The 15582-nt window shown below is 38.3% G+C and overlaps 1 protein-coding gene across 7 annotated transcripts in view; it reads right to left on the reverse strand.

Annotated features, from left to right (window-relative positions):
- Window positions 1-15582, reverse strand: part of LRRC36 (leucine rich repeat containing 36) — a 67698-nt gene that overhangs the window by 24730 nt on the left and 27386 nt on the right. For 3 of the 7 annotated variants that reach the window (XM_064580907.1, XM_064580908.1, XM_064580909.1), the window contains 3 exons: window positions 13781-13908; window positions 10182-10278; window positions 6792-6880 (listed from right to left, as the gene is read on the reverse strand). In XM_064580907.1, coding sequence (XP_064436977.1) covers window positions 6792-6864 — 73 coding nt within the window. In that variant the 5' untranslated portion in view covers window positions 6865-6880; window positions 10182-10278; window positions 13781-13908. Of the gene's footprint in view, window positions 1-6791; window positions 6881-10181; window positions 10311-11058; window positions 11252-13780; window positions 13909-15582 lie in introns of those variants that run through there. The other 4 variants (XM_045890920.3, XM_064580905.1, XM_064580906.1 and 1 more) reach the window with 3 other exon arrangements.

A 15582-nucleotide genomic window follows, 5' to 3' on the forward strand; every position in this document is an offset into this window, starting at 1 on the left:
CCTCTCCCTCTAACGTTCCCCCTGCTTGTGCTCTCTCACACTCTCTGTCAAATAAATAAATAAAATTTTTTTTTTTAAAGATTTTTTTTTTTTTATTCATGAGAGACAGAGCGAGAGAGAAAGGCAGAGGGAGAAGCAGGCTCCCAAGGAGCAGGGAGCCCAATGCGGGACTCGATCCCAGGACCCTGAGATCATGACCTGAGCCGAAGGCAGATGCTTAACCATCTGAGCCACCCAGGCGCCCAATAAAATCTTTAAAAAAAAAAAGAAGTTTTTGCACATTTTTTTTTTTTTTAGATTTATTTTAGAGAGAGAGAGAGTGTGCACAGGTGAGGAGGGGGAGGGACAGAGTGAGAGTGAGAGAGAATCTCAGACTCCACGCTGAGCATGGAGCCCAACATGAGGCTCCATCTCGACTGAAATCATGACATGAGCCAAAACCAAGAGTCAGTCGCTCAACTGACTGAGCCACCCAGGCGCCCCTGCACATTCTTGATCAATACTTATTAATTGTACAATTTGGGGACCTTGAGTCTTCTGGGGGAACTTGGATGAAAATAAGAGTTTCTTGTTTAGAGAGGTTTGTTCCCCCAGCAGGATTATGTAAGAATTAAGATAGTTTCAAAAACTTGGGCCTTAGTCAAACACTGTGCTCTTCTGCTAGTTCTCATCTGGCTCTGGCAACAGAAAGCTGCTGTAAGCCAAGGCAACTGAGAATACACAGTGAATAAAGCCAGGTTTTTGAACATCCAGTCCCTCAGGCCATTTGGGGCTCTAAAATGCTTCCTACTTCTGAGTTGCCTTCTGGGACTGAAATTTCCTATTACTTCAATATAAAATGCTCTTTCACCTTTGTATTTGATAGAACTACTTTTAAGCTCTCAAAGCTCTCAAAGTTTATGTTCTCTGGCTCCTATTGCACTAGTAACAGAAAAAATAAATAAAACAAAGTAAAGCAGAAATTACTGGTCTTAACCTGATTCTAAGTAGAAAATGAAAATGGTAAGTAAGCTGTGATTTTGGGTTCAGGCCTCCTCTTAACTTCATCATACAGAACAATACTTAACACTTCCCAGGTGTCCAAGACCCTGCTCCATCCTGGTTTTTCTTTTACTGTACTTATATTTTTTCCAGATTCACAGGTTCTTTTTCTTTCAAATTCCCCAATATCCAAGTTCTTTGCTGAGTGCTCCCATACCTTCTCTTTATCACCTAAATTTGGATGACCCAAAATCTTTTTTTTCTTTAAAGATTTTATTTATTTATTTGAGAGAAAGAGACGGAGACAGCAACAGAGAGCATGAGCCAGGAGGAGAGGGAGAAGCAGGCTCCCTGCTGAACAGGGATCCCAACGTGGGGCTCGATCCCAGGACCTGAGATCATGACCTGAACCAAAGGCAGACACTTAACTGACTGAGCTACCCAGGCACCCTGGATGACCCAAAATCTCCATCTCAATTCTGATCTCTCTTTTGATGTCCAGACCTAAGTTTTTTGAACTGTCTCCAAGGAGTGCCCCTGTCCTAGACAAAGAAGAAGTATTTTCTAAACCAGCTCTTTATTTTCACTTCCAGGCCTGCTGCTACTGATGCTCCCCACCCTCCACTCTAAACCACATCTCAGTACTGGCATTACTATTCAATCAATCCCTCAAGATAGAAACTAATTCTTTGTCTCTCATTCATCTCAAATTTCAATCAATTATCAAATGCTATAAAATCACTTTTTGGGGGGGGAAGGAATCTTTAACTTTATTTGCATATACCTTATAATTAACCCTTTTACAGTGTACAACTCAGTGATTTTCAGGATATTCACAAAGTTGTCAACCATCACCACGATCTGATTTCATTATCCAAAAAGAAACTCATTTAGCTGTCACTTTCAATTCTCTCTTCCTTGCCAGCACCTGGCAACCATCAATATACTTTCTCTATCTATGGACTTTCCTATTCCGGACATTTCATATAAATGGAATAACATGATATTTGGCTTTTTGTGTCTGGCTCCTATCACTAAACGTGATGTTTTCAAGATATACATTGTAGATGTATCAGTACTTCATTCTTTTTTTTATGGATATACCATATTTTGTTTATCCATTCATCAGCTGATGGACTTTTGGGCTACTATAGATATTGCTGCTTTCATTCCTGTAGAAGTTTGATTGCGATGAATTTTTCTTTGCTATTTTATTTTTTTAAAGATTTTATTTTAAGTAATCTCTATACCCAACGTGGGGCTTGAACTCACAAACCTGAGACCAAGAGTCACATGCTCTACCAACTGAGCCAGCCAGGTGCTGCCCCTCTTTGCTGTTTTAAAATAAAATACCTATTAGATCAATATATTTTAGGTGTAATTCTACTAAAAGGTAAAAGGAACTGGCTAAAAGAGTGAGCAGGACCCCTTTCAACTCACAGAATATATGCGCTATTTCCATGTAAATTATCTTTAGTAAGGCACTCACTGTTCTCCAATAATCTGACCTTCTACCCAACATAAACCTATCCAAACCACATGATCACTCAACTATGACCTGCTATACTCATTGCCACTTTCACACTGCTATTCACAGCAATCCCACCAACCTCTTAGGCGATCCCAGAGTTCCACAGCCTTTAATGGCTGAGGACTTTGTTTCCACACCTGCCACAAAACCTTTTCAGGTACGCTCTTAGCACAGTCTGAGCTTCTATATCTTGTGCCCATCCACATCAGTGTTTCTCAAACTCAATATTCTCACAAACTCTGAGAATATGAATCCAGTTTGAGAAACTTCAATTTAAGAAGCTCAGTATATAAAAAGATATTTTAAAAAGCAGATTGTATTGGGTGACAGTTTGGCAGTTTCTTATAAAATTAAACACTTGGTATTTGCCCAAAGGAGTTGAAAACTTATGTCCACACAAACACTACACATGGATGTTTATAGCAGCTTTTTTCAAAATTGCCAAAACTTAGAAGCAACCAAGATGTCCTTCAGTAGGTGAATGGATAAATAAAGTGTGGTACACCCAGACAACAGAATATTATTCAGCACTAGAAAGAAAGGAGCTATCAAACCATGAAAAGACATAAAGGAACCTTAAATGGATATTACTAAGTAAAGAAGCCAATCTAAAAAGGCTACATACTTAATGATTCCAACTATATGCCATTCTGGAGAAGACAAAACTATGGAGACAGGGGAAGATGGCAGAGTAAGCAGCCCCTGCATCTGTCCTCCACTGAGGCAACAATTACACTGGCAGAATCTGTCTGATGTAACTATTTTGGAATTCTGGAGTCTACTGAAGGCTTGCAATTTCCAGGGGAAGACCTGGAAGCTAAATGGAAGTTAACTTCAGTCAATTTTAGCTCTTGGCAGTATCAGTAACAGCTACCCATGTCCCACCCCTCATGCAAAAGAATGAAGGTACACCCTTACCTAGTCATCCCTTCCTCCCCTCTAGCCTGGCAACCACTGATCTTTTTACTGTCTCCATAGTTTTGGGGTTTTTTTCCCCAATTACTTTTGTTGTGGCTAAATACACATAACACAAAATTTACCATCTTAACCATTTTTAAGTGTACAGTTCAGTGGTATTAAATGCATTCATAATGTTGTGCAACCATCACCATCATCATCTTCAGAATTCTTTTCATCTTATAAAACTGAAACTATATCCATTAAATGATAACTCCCTACTTCCCCCTCCCTGTAGCCCCCGGCAACCACCATTCTATTTTCTCTCTCTGTGATTTTGACTGCTTTAAGTACCTCATGTAAGTGGGATCATATAATGCTTGTCTTTTTGTGACTGGCTAATTTTGCTTAGCATAATGTCCTTAAGGTTCGTCCATGTTGTAGCATATGTCAGAATTTCCTTCCTTTTTAAGGCTGAATAATATTCCATTGTTTGTGTATATCACATTTTGCTTATTCATTCATCTGTTGACGGACACTTGGATTGCTTCCATGTTTTAGCTGTTGTGAATAATGCTGCTATGAACATGGGTATACAAACACCTCTTCAAAATCCTGCTTTCACTTCTTTGGGAATAGGCCCTAAAGTGGAATCACTGCATCATACAGTAATTTTTAATTCTTTCAGGAACTGCCATACTGCTGTCCATGGCATCTGTACCGTTTTATATTTCCACCAAACAATTGGACCAGCAGTTCCAATTCTCCACATCCTTGCCAACATGTGTTATTTTCTGGGTTTTTGATAGTAGCCATGCTAATGGGTATCATTCTAAATGATTGGTGGAAAAGCACTGTTTGGAACAACTGAGCTAGTGGGAACTGTTCTCCAGAAAGCTTTCTCCTAGCCTGTGGCACAACCATTAACATGGCATAACCACTTTAGTCATACTGGATTACCAACAGTGCTTACAGGCAACACTCCCCAGGGGTCTAGCACAAACATAATTTTCAGTAGAAAGCAAAGCTCTTTAACGTTTCAAAGTTGCAACATAAATTTTATATTAAAAAAAAATCCAGGCAACAGCTGGAGCTTCCAAGAACCTTTAGAAATGGGCCCTGTGTCTGGTAAAGTAGTTTGTTCTCAGTAGAGACTATACACCTTTTTAAAAAAAAAGATTTATTTATTTGAGAGACAGAGAGTGGACAGGAGAGTGTGGGGGGGGGGAGCAGAGGGAGAGAATCTTCTAGCAGAATCCCTGCTGAGAACCGAGCCCGATGCCCCATGAGATCAGGATCTGAGCCAAAACCAAGAATCCCACACACTTAACCGACTGAACCACCCAGATGCCCTGAGACTATGCACTTTAAAACATTTTAATTTATGGGATGAACCTTTATGTGTGCTAATGATGTAATATGACATAAATGAAGTCAAACTCAGCTCATACAAAAAGAAGCAAATTATACTTCAATGTATCTTCATCATTCTGGAAATGGATATATAAATGTTTTTACCTAGAAAAAACACAAGGCTGTATACCAAATTATTAATTGGGATTCTCTCTAGGGGACAGGCTTATGAGTGATTAAAATGTTGTTCTTCATATTTTTTAGTATTTTCCAAAATTATTACAATAGAATTTCATCAGGGGTGCCTGGGTGGCTCAGTAGATTAAGTGCTGACTCTTGGTTTCTGCTCGGGTCATGATCTCAGGGTCGTGAGATCAAGCCCTGAGACAGGCTCCACACTCAGCAAGGAGTCTGCTTGAGATTCTCTTTCCTTCTCCGTCCCCCTCTGTCCCTCCCGACATGCACACTCTCTAATACATAAATAAAATCTTAAAAAAAAAAAAAGAGAATTTCATCAAATTTTATTTTATTTTTTAAAATATTTATTTATTTTAGAGAGCACATGAGCAGGGAGGGGATGGACAGAGGGAGATTGAGAGAATCCTAAGCAGAATCCCCACTGTGTTATTTTTTAATTAATTAATTAAGAGACTGCTTGATTGGGGGAGGAGCAGAGAGAGAGAGAGAATCTTTTTTTTTTTTTTTTTTTTTTTTTTAAAGATTTTACTTATTTATTTGAGAGAGACAGAGAGAGAGAGAGCATAAGCAGGGGGAGTGGCAGGCAGAGGGAGAGGGAGAAGCAGACTCCCCGCCAAGCAGGGAGCCTGATGCTGGACTCGATCCCACCTAACCCTAACCTGAGCCAAAGGCAGATGCTCAACCGACTGAGCCACACAGGTGAGAGAGAGACAGAGAGAATCTTGGGGAGAGAGAATCTTAAGCAGACTCCCTGCTGACCACAGAGCCCAATGAGGGGCTCAATCCCATGACCCTGAGACCACAACCCAAGCTGAAATTAAGAGTCAGACACTTAACTGATTGAGCCACCCAGGTACCCCAGAATTTCATCAAATTTTAAATATAAAAAATGCTATTTAAAATGAAATAAAGCAATCCATGCTCCATGACATATGTGCACTGAGATTTCCAAGAAAGAAAAAATAAAAATCATATTTCACTATGGCTTATTTTACCATGAAATCACATAAAAATGACTTGTAATTAGTGTCCACATGGATAGATAAGTAGTAAAGAAAATAACATACTTTATGTTATAAACTGGAAATTCTTAATGTCTAAACTACATAGTCCATCTATTAAAGTTATTGCTGGGATTTTAGGGATTAATTTTTAGAGGTTGCAAATAATTTGGTGTATCCTTCAAAGGGACAGAGGCCTCTATAGAATAGTTTCCTCAAGTAAAAAGTCATCTGATGAGTGCCAAGTTATCCATAAGTGTCCACTGTATGCAATTCCTCTCACGAAAAGCTTTCTCCTCACCTGTGCCATGATCATTAAATGTGGCATAACCACTTCTAATCCTAGTAGGTTACCAACAGTGCTTACAGGCAACATTCACCAGGAAAATAGCACAAACACAAGAGATTCTGCAGCTGCAAAGATTCAAAGTAGAGAAACCCAGAAGGCCCAGGGTCTGAGCTGCATTGATGCAGATGAGTCATGAGTCTCTGGCTAATGAATCAATCACCTTAGCAATCAATGCTCAGAGGCCATGGGGACTGGCAATGCAATTTTCAGAATGTACTAATGATGTAAATTGATGTAAATGAAATTGAATTCTGAGTACAGCTTGTACTTGACGGGTTCTATACTGCTCAATTGAGGCCTGCTCAATAAATAGGGCCTTTTCTGGCAGTGAGAGAAAGGAGGAAAAACAGTCAGTAAATCTGGTGCTTATTTCAAATCTGCTATTTCTCAACTATTTTGTCTTCATCCTACTCAACACTGGGCACAAAAGCTGAAATAACTAATGTTTTAAGCATTTTGTGATCAAAGCTAGAAAGCTTACCAGTTTCAATTCTGTTATCAACATCGGCACTGACTTTTGATGCACAGCTCTCATCTGTCACAAAGTTTTTCATTGTCTTCTCCCTAGAGCTGCCACATAGAATAATTTATTTAAAATTCAAATTTAAAAAAAAAAAGCTCAAAAGAAGGTTTCTGAGATCACCAGTAAATGCTATTTAGAAAACATTAATTCAAAAAAAAAAAAAGAAAACATTAATTCATGGTAATCAGATTTTTCAAATGTTCTAGAAAATATTAATTTCACAAATATTTCAGTTAAACCCATTTTTTAAAGCCATAATATTGTTACTGGGAATAGTGAGAGAGAAGGACACCATAGTTCAGTCTTTAAGGTAAGAAAGCCAGACTCAGTTGGTTGAGCGTCTAACTCTTGATTTCAGCTCAGGTCATGATCTCAGGGTCATGGGATTGAGCCCTGCGTAAGGCTCTGGGCTTAGCAGGGAGTCTGCTTGAGATTCTCTCTCTCCCTCTGCCCCTCCCCCTACTTGCGCATGTGTGTGCTCTCTCTTTCTAAATATCTGAAGAAAATCTTCAAAAAAAAAAAAAAAAGTATGAAAGCCAGAAAATTCAGGACTTACACACTCTGTTTTCTTGATACAAACTTAGGTCTAAATGATTAAGGGAATAAGATATTTTCTTTTTTGAATTAAAAAATTCATAGGACACAGAAAGTAAGGTTCTGCTGCCAAGAACTGTACTGGGAGCAACTACAGTCATTAGTTTAAAAAAAAAAGATGAGAGGTAAATGTTTGCTCTTGATTGATACAGTATAGTAAGATGTAAGTATAGTAAGTACAGATTGGAAGTACAGACAGCCTAGACTATGAGCCAGGCACTTTACACCCACCATTTGATTTAATCATAAAAGCTCCCCTATTATCCATTATCTCCATTTTATAGGTTGGGGGAACTCAGATTCAGAAAGACTTAAAAAAATCTTTACCCAAGGTCGGAGAGCTTATAAGATATTAATGCTAGGACTGGGCACTTAAGTAACATTTTACCTCTGCTTTTGCAATCATCATATGGTAACTATGATAAACGGAAATATGATAGTGCTAATTATCTGCCTTACTAGGAAATGTATTCAATTATACATTAATTCATCTCTGTATTCCTGTAACAAACAAGGTACCCCCAACAAATTAAAATAAGAATTAGTTCACAAAATATATACACAGATAATTTTTTTTTAAAGATTTTATTTATTTATTTGAGAGAGAGAGAGAGCATGAGAGGGGGGAAGGTCAGAGGGAGAAGCAGACTCCCCACTGAGCAGGGAGCCGGATGTGGGACTCGATCCCGGGACTCAAGGATCATGAACTGAGCCGAAGGCGGTCGCCCAACTGAGCCACCCAGGCACCCCAATATACAAATAATTTTTAAGGAACATTCCGTTTCTTTTTATAGCAGGGTGAATTTTACTCTATGTAAAACTCTCAATAAACTTGACTTAAAAAAACAGACAACTGGGACGCCTTGGTGGTTCAGTCGGTTAAGCGTCTGCCTTTGGCTCAGGTCGTGATCCCAGGGTCTTAGGATCGAGTCCCACATCGGGCTCTTCGCTCAGCGGGAACCTGCTTCTCTTTCTGCCTGTTGCTCCCCCTGCTTATGTTCCTCTCTCTCTGACAAATAAATAAAATCTTAAAAAAAATAGAGAACTAAAAAATATGTATAGGGAACTAAAAATGCTGAGGGTTACATTATAAAACATATAAAGGATCAGAGCAGAAATAGACAAAGAGAAAGATTCCAGGCCAACAGAACATTGACTTCATTCATTCATCATTCAACAAATTATTTCTTAGTATCTTATATGTGTCAGACACTATTCGAGGCACTAGGGATACTGCAACAAATAAGACAAGCAAGGTCCTAGTTCTCATGGAGGGGAAAGGCAATAAACAGAAAAAACTCACTCTGGAGAAGAATATTTAATGTTGTGGAGATATGTTCATATCTTATCAAACTAGAAATGGTATGTATAGGAAGCAAATTACTATAAAATAAATATTATATATGTATTTTATTATTAATGTATATTTTGAGATTATATAACATAGAATATTGTATATAAACATACACACATACATATACCTAAGACTAAGCAGATATTTACTACAATTAATGTTTACTTCTGGGTAGTGAAATTATGAGTTGCTTATTTATTTCTTGTGGTTTTTCTATACTTTCCAAATTCTCAATAAGTATGCATTACTTATACCATCAGAAAACAGTACTAACAGACACATGTACATGTGTCTATTGGTAGGTACACAGATGTCTAGAAGAATGTATACCAAACATTACTAACTCTTGGTAACAGAATATGGGGTGATTTTGACTTTTTCACTGCACTTTTCTGTATTATGTAAATTTTACATAATATGTAAAATGACTTCTGTTTTTCAAAAATAATAAAGCTACTTTTTAAAAATAAAGAGCATGAGTTTTGGAGTAGAAGATATGGTATCTTATTTTAATCAGATTTTAGTAACAAGAAGTAGAAAAATCTACCATTCAGATACTTTAGAGCTTCAAGGTCTGTTTACTTTTGATTTTGTAGAAAAACATTTCCTTTACCTTTTAACAAATTAATCTCCCTGGTAATGTAAACCTTCTAATTCAATAGGAAAAGACCATGTACTCATAACTCCAAGAAAGAGTTGGTAAGCATTTATGGGGATGATATCTCATGGTATCCCTATCTATAAGCTTTGAACAGCAGCTTTAGAGAATTATCAATAATTATTTCCAGGGCACCTGGGTGGCTCAGTTGGTTAAGCGACTGCCTTCGGCTCAGGTCATGATCCCAGGGTCCTGGGATCGAGTCCCGCATCGGGCTCCCGGCTCAGCGGGGAGCCTGCTTCTCCCTCTGACCCTATCCCCTCTCATGCTGTTTCTCTCTCTCTCTCTCTCAAATAAATAAAAATTTAAAAAAAAATTATTTCCAGGGGCACCTGGGTGGCTCAGTTGGTTAAGCATCTGCCTTAGGCTCAGGTCATGATCCCAGCCCCTCATGTCATCAGGCTCCCTGCTCAGCAGGGAGTCTGCTTCTCCCTCTTCCTCTGCCCTTCCCCCCAGCTTGTTCTCTTCCTCTCACTCAAATAAATAAAATTTTTTTTAAAAAAATAATTATATCCAAAGCAGACCCAAGAGTTCAAGAAAGCAGAAATGTTCCCTCTGAGGGCCAGATTCTCATCCCAGAGAAATTTCAGTATGTTGAAGAGATACTTTTTCCTGATCTGAGGATTCTTACAACTTGTGGAGATTTCTGCTGAAAATGAAGACATTAAGTAGGAATTCACTGCTGTCTATGTCCGAACCAAACTAAAACTTTTTTTTTTTTTTTTGTAAAGAATTGTCTTACCTTTTTTCCACCTCTAAAAGAAAATTTTCACTGTTGCCCAACTGACTAAAATGCAGCTTGGCAGCTTTTCTCTCACTTTCTCGCACAGCTCGGTCATCTGGAGGCAAAAACCGTGGTCTGAGCATGTTTCTTTTTTGGAGTAAACAGTAGTGGGTCAGAAAACCATATTCACAGAGTAAAAACTAAAGATCAGTCTCATATTCTTTTGTTAGAGACAGGTCACAAACTAATGCTATTATGTTGTCACTGGAGCAAGTAGTAACTCAGGGAGACTACAGGGATACCATAGCAACAACTGCAGGGGTAGTTACACTACCCCTGCAGGAAAGTAGAGTTTAGGCAGCAAACAATCCAAATGGCCTAGTATTCTGCTGAAAGTTACACTGTTTCTGAAAGAAATTAGTTTCCCCACAATAACTTTCCCAGGGGCAAATCCAAGTTTGTATCAACAAGAAATGTACACTCAACAATAAAATTATAAAGAAATACAGACTAGCTCATTTGAAGGAATATTTATTGTTCCTTGCCGACTAAGCCCCAAAGGTGGTTGTATGCATTTTCTATTGCTAATATAGTTGCAAATTTGGGGCACCTCGAAAAATAAATCTCAACCTGGAAACTCTTTATTGGGGAGGAAGTGGTGGTGAAACCATCAACTGAAGAAAACTAAAGCTGGAAGTAACTGATAAAATCATAGATTGTCATTCAATAAAAAAAGGACTCGTCATACATCCTGCCAACACAAAAGAATTACATAAATATTGACTAATAAACAAATATATCCTGCCAGTGCACACTGTGGGCCAACACCCAAAGATTAGGAGGCAGCTCGTTTAATGTAAATTCTAGGGCAAGGAACAGGGGAGGAGGGTCTCACCCAGTTTCTCCAGAGTTTGTAGCGTGTACACAGCAAAGAGCCTATAATCTGTATCTTTCCTGACAACAGGATTGAGTCTCAAATCTAGTTCTTTGAGGAAGGGTAAAGGCTGTAGGCGGGACACCTCCACTAATGAAGGAATGTTGTTATAATATAAATTCAGGTCTTGGAGTGAGCATAAGTACTGGATGCCCTGCAAGGAAAAGACCACATTATGAAACTGCACATAGGTAAGGACTAGGAATCTCACAGATAAAGGTGGAAATATATCTATTACTTTCATCCTTAAACATGTTACCTGAGTCACCCATGAGAAAGGCAGGGTTGAAACTCTTATTTAGATGCCTGAGAATAAGAACAATGCAGCCGATAGGCACTGGATGTCCTATATATTAAATAATCCAAAGATATCATGCATTTCCTCCTTCCAAAATCTGACATGGAAATATCTGCAGTCTATTCTCTACTTCTGTTGCTCCCCGATTACTCTCCCTTCCAGTGGCTAGGCCACGTCACTTTTGCCCTTCTCTCACCCTTGCCACATCCACTCTGACCCTAGATACACCTCAATTTTCAAGAAGGAGGTAGGCAAAAGAGATAGTTCTGAGGAAGAAGGATATAATTTAAAAAAATTAGGTGTGTATATGTTTTGTGTTCTTTTATCTCAGTGCCTCACGTTTAGGATAAATTGAGTATATGGGAAAACGAAACAACACTATATCTTAAGTCTTCCCTCTTGGAACAGTCTGGAACCATTCTTGTCCTTGTTTCTCCTTTCAGAATTACCCCACCCCTCTGTTTCTGTGGGATACTGGAGAGGAAAAGCCACAGTATGCCTCCTTTGCTGAAATCTACTATTGAAAATAATTGTTTAATTTTCATGTATTTGTCTAGTTAGCTGCTTTTGTCCAACATTAAATTTCAGGACAATAATTCAAAACATGTACATATATGTACAATCATATCCTTTTCGTAGTAAAAAGGCTTACCATAGAAGGAACTTTGTCATTGAGGGTAATTTCAGTAAAATTATTTTCCACCATGTATTTATAAAATAATGTTTTTTTTATTCTTGTCATTCAAAATGACCATTCTCTTGTTGCAGAAAATTTAGAAAACTCAGATTATACACAAAGCATTTCTGAATAGAAAACTCTGTTTACACTTTGATTCATTTCTTTCTGGCTTTTTTCAATTCCATTAACTTCTACATTGTAAAAGGATCAGAAGTTAGGAATAGTTTTCAGTGACTTTGGCCCCACTCTCAGGGCAGTACACCATCAGGACTCTCTTTAAATGTGTCTAATGGCCCAGCTCAAGTAATCTTTTAATGTCTCTCAGTGTAAAAGTCAAGGAAATGACTTCTATCTTCCTCTCACTTTTCCCACTTGGCATGAATTCACGTATTCCCCAAAGTTATACTAGAAATAATCACAAAGCATTTATCCCCTGAGAAAATTAAGTAAAATGATTCAGAACTACTAGAGATGAACATATGCAGATAAATCATAGATGCAAAAAATTGGAGAAAACATTTACTAAGTGCTTCCTATATATGCCAGTGTACACATGCTAATCTTCACAATAGTTTTTTGCCCAATTTACAGAAGTAGAAAGAAAGCGAGTATATAAACAAATTATGGCAATGTTCACTCAATTTTTTACCTTGAAAATTAACAAGCAAACAAAGATACATGTGAAAAGAGGAGACCCAAGCAACTGTAAACTACTGCTTTCTGAAACTGATGGGTCAAATATTAATGGCTGTTACCAAATAGTCTAACGACCTAGTTTAACTTGCAGCTTCTGGTTTTAGAGTCCTAGCTGGAAATCTTGCTTGAACTTCTCTTTCAGGGTCCTTTGTTTTAGACTTGGGTCTGGCTTGTCTTGTTGAACAAGTATTCCCTTAAAAGCACAAAACTGGCAGCATAATCCAGGAGATCATTAACTAATCCTGAATAGCATTTGTGAGTCTTTGACCTTGAGTCTTGCAAAGAAGGGCTTAATCAAGACGGGCACATAAGGGTAAAATGGCAACACGTGGAGGAAATACCATTTGGGGGTCTACCACAAAGAAAACAAAACTTCCACCTCTGTGTGTACACACTTATGTTTGTACAGCTCTTTGTGTATTTGCTAATCCTCACACTGCTCAAGCCTGCTCCTGCCCACTTTCCTGTCTTGCCCTCTGCTCTACCATACCCTGATCTAGGCATTTTTCTTTATTTTCAAGGCCACCATTTCCTCCTCCTCCTTGAAAAAACCCACAGAAATAATCTAAACCAGTGTTTCTGTACTATGTACCAACATCATCAGAATCCCCGGATATATCCTGAGCCCACTCAGACCGACTAACTCAGAATCTCTCTCAGAGTAGCAACTAAGAATATGTACTTTCACAAGTGCTCCTTGTAATTTTTTACACACATAAAAATTTTGTCCTATCGCCTTAGATCGTTTAATATAATTTTCCCTGAGTACAAAAAAAAATTTCCCCAACATTTTATATCAGAAAATTTCAAACATAGAATAAAGCTGAATGAGTTTTACAGTGAATAATAAAATTTAGTTTGGAAACACTTAAAAGGAAGATCCTATATTCCCCAGGCTGACATTATCTCTCTCTTATTTCTTCCCATTAAAACAACTACTACCACCACCACCACCACCACCACCAAAATAAATTGGGCTGAACTGACTAGTCATAGAATATAGAACTTACCTTCAGGCTTGTGATCAAATTTCTTGATAAATCTAAGGATCGGAGGTTTTTAAAATTTCTGAAGGCATCACCAATGGAATGAATTTTTCCAGCATAAGATCCCTGCAATGAAAGAGACTCCACCAATTCTGAAAAGAGATCACCAGTAGATAGATTATGAACTCTGCTTAAAAACAGAGTCAGTGAAAATAGGTTTCCTCCCATAATCCATTTGTGAAAGGCCCTACATCAAGGTTCATAAGATCAGATTTTCCTTTTAAAAGCAGTGATATCACCTAATACAGTGAAACCAAACCTTGGTTTTATAGCACCCTTGTGTTTCTCTATTCACCCTGAAGGATGTAATAAAAGTCTCCAAAAGTTCTCAAAACGAATTTAAAAAGAAATGTAGCAATCTGGGGCACCTGGGTGGCTCAGTCATTAAGCGTCTGCCTTCGGCTCAGGTCGGGATCCCAGAGTCCCGGGATCGAGCCCCACATCGGGCTCCCTGCTCAGCCAGGACCCTGCTTCTCCCTCTCCCACTCCCCCTGCTTGTGTTTACTCTCTAGCTGTCTTTCTCTGTCAAATAAATAAAATCTTAAAAAAAAAAAAAATGTAGCAATCCCACTGCTAGGATTTAGCCCTATGGATTATACTAAAAAAAAATTTGCCAGGACATATAATAAAAACACGTGGCTATCAATTGAAGAAAGGTTTTAGGATAGTTTAAAAAAAGAGAAAGAAAAAAAGAAAAAGAAAATGATCACAGGGTCTATCAGCAGAAGAGTAGAACTTGATGTCCTAAATAACAGTAGATGGATACAGGACAAAGTACTAGATCTGTGGCTTTCTACAAGTCACTTACTCTCTCTGTACTTCAGATTCCTTATCTGTAAAATGGGGATAATAACAGTATTTAACTCATAAGATGTTGTAATGATTAAACAAAACTTAGAACAGTACTTATAATTACTATATATGTGTGAATTATTGTTATGCAGTTATTAAAAAGAATGAGGTAGACACTTGTAGATGATCATATGGAAAGATCTCCATGACAGTAAGTGAGGGAAAAGTACATTTTTGTGTAACTATGTTTTAAAGTATATACATATATATTTATATAATATACTCATATATATAGAAGAAAGTCAACTAGACTTCTAACAGCACTAAAAAGAGGAGAATGTCAAAATTGTCAATAGGAACTCACTGGCAAGTGTGGTGGGCTACATACAATAGCGATCAAAACTGGAAGGAGGGTGCCTGGGTGGCTCAGTCGTTAAGCGTCTGCCTTCAGCTCAGGTCATGATCCCAGGGTCCTGGGATCGAGTCCCACATCGGGCTCCCTGCTCGGCAAGAAGCCTGCTTCTCCCTCTCCCATTCCCCCTGCTTGTGTTACTGCTCTCGCTATCTCTCTCTCTGTCAAATAATAAATAAAATCTTTAAAAAAAAAACAAAGACTGGAAGGAGGTTCTGCAAGATCCAATTTGCAGGTGAGTGCCAGGGAACTGCAATGAAATAAGGTTTAAGGTGCTAGAGCAGTCTGGACCCTATAAACTCCAAAAAGTAATAAACTGAAGACAGCTTTCAAGATAAGACCCACATCAGGGAGAAATTACTGGGAGGAGAATCCACATTGAATGGGACAGAAACAGGTTCAAAAAAAAGAGAAGGTCCAGATACAAGTGGGGAGAGAAGCAAAGATGGCAGATACCAGGAAGCCTAAAGCTTTTTTTTTTTTTTTTTCCACTTTGTGAACAGAAGAGGGAGCTCCAAAACCCTGAAACTAGAAAAGCTCTTCTGGCCCACCCTAGCATGTA

This window comes from Mirounga angustirostris, unplaced genomic scaffold, assembly GCF_029215605.1.
Source record: "Mirounga angustirostris isolate CCGP_5_RB_7025 unplaced genomic scaffold, mMirAng1.0.hap1 SCAF_16, whole genome shotgun sequence".
NCBI lineage: Eukaryota > Metazoa > Chordata > Mammalia > Carnivora > Phocidae > Mirounga > Mirounga angustirostris.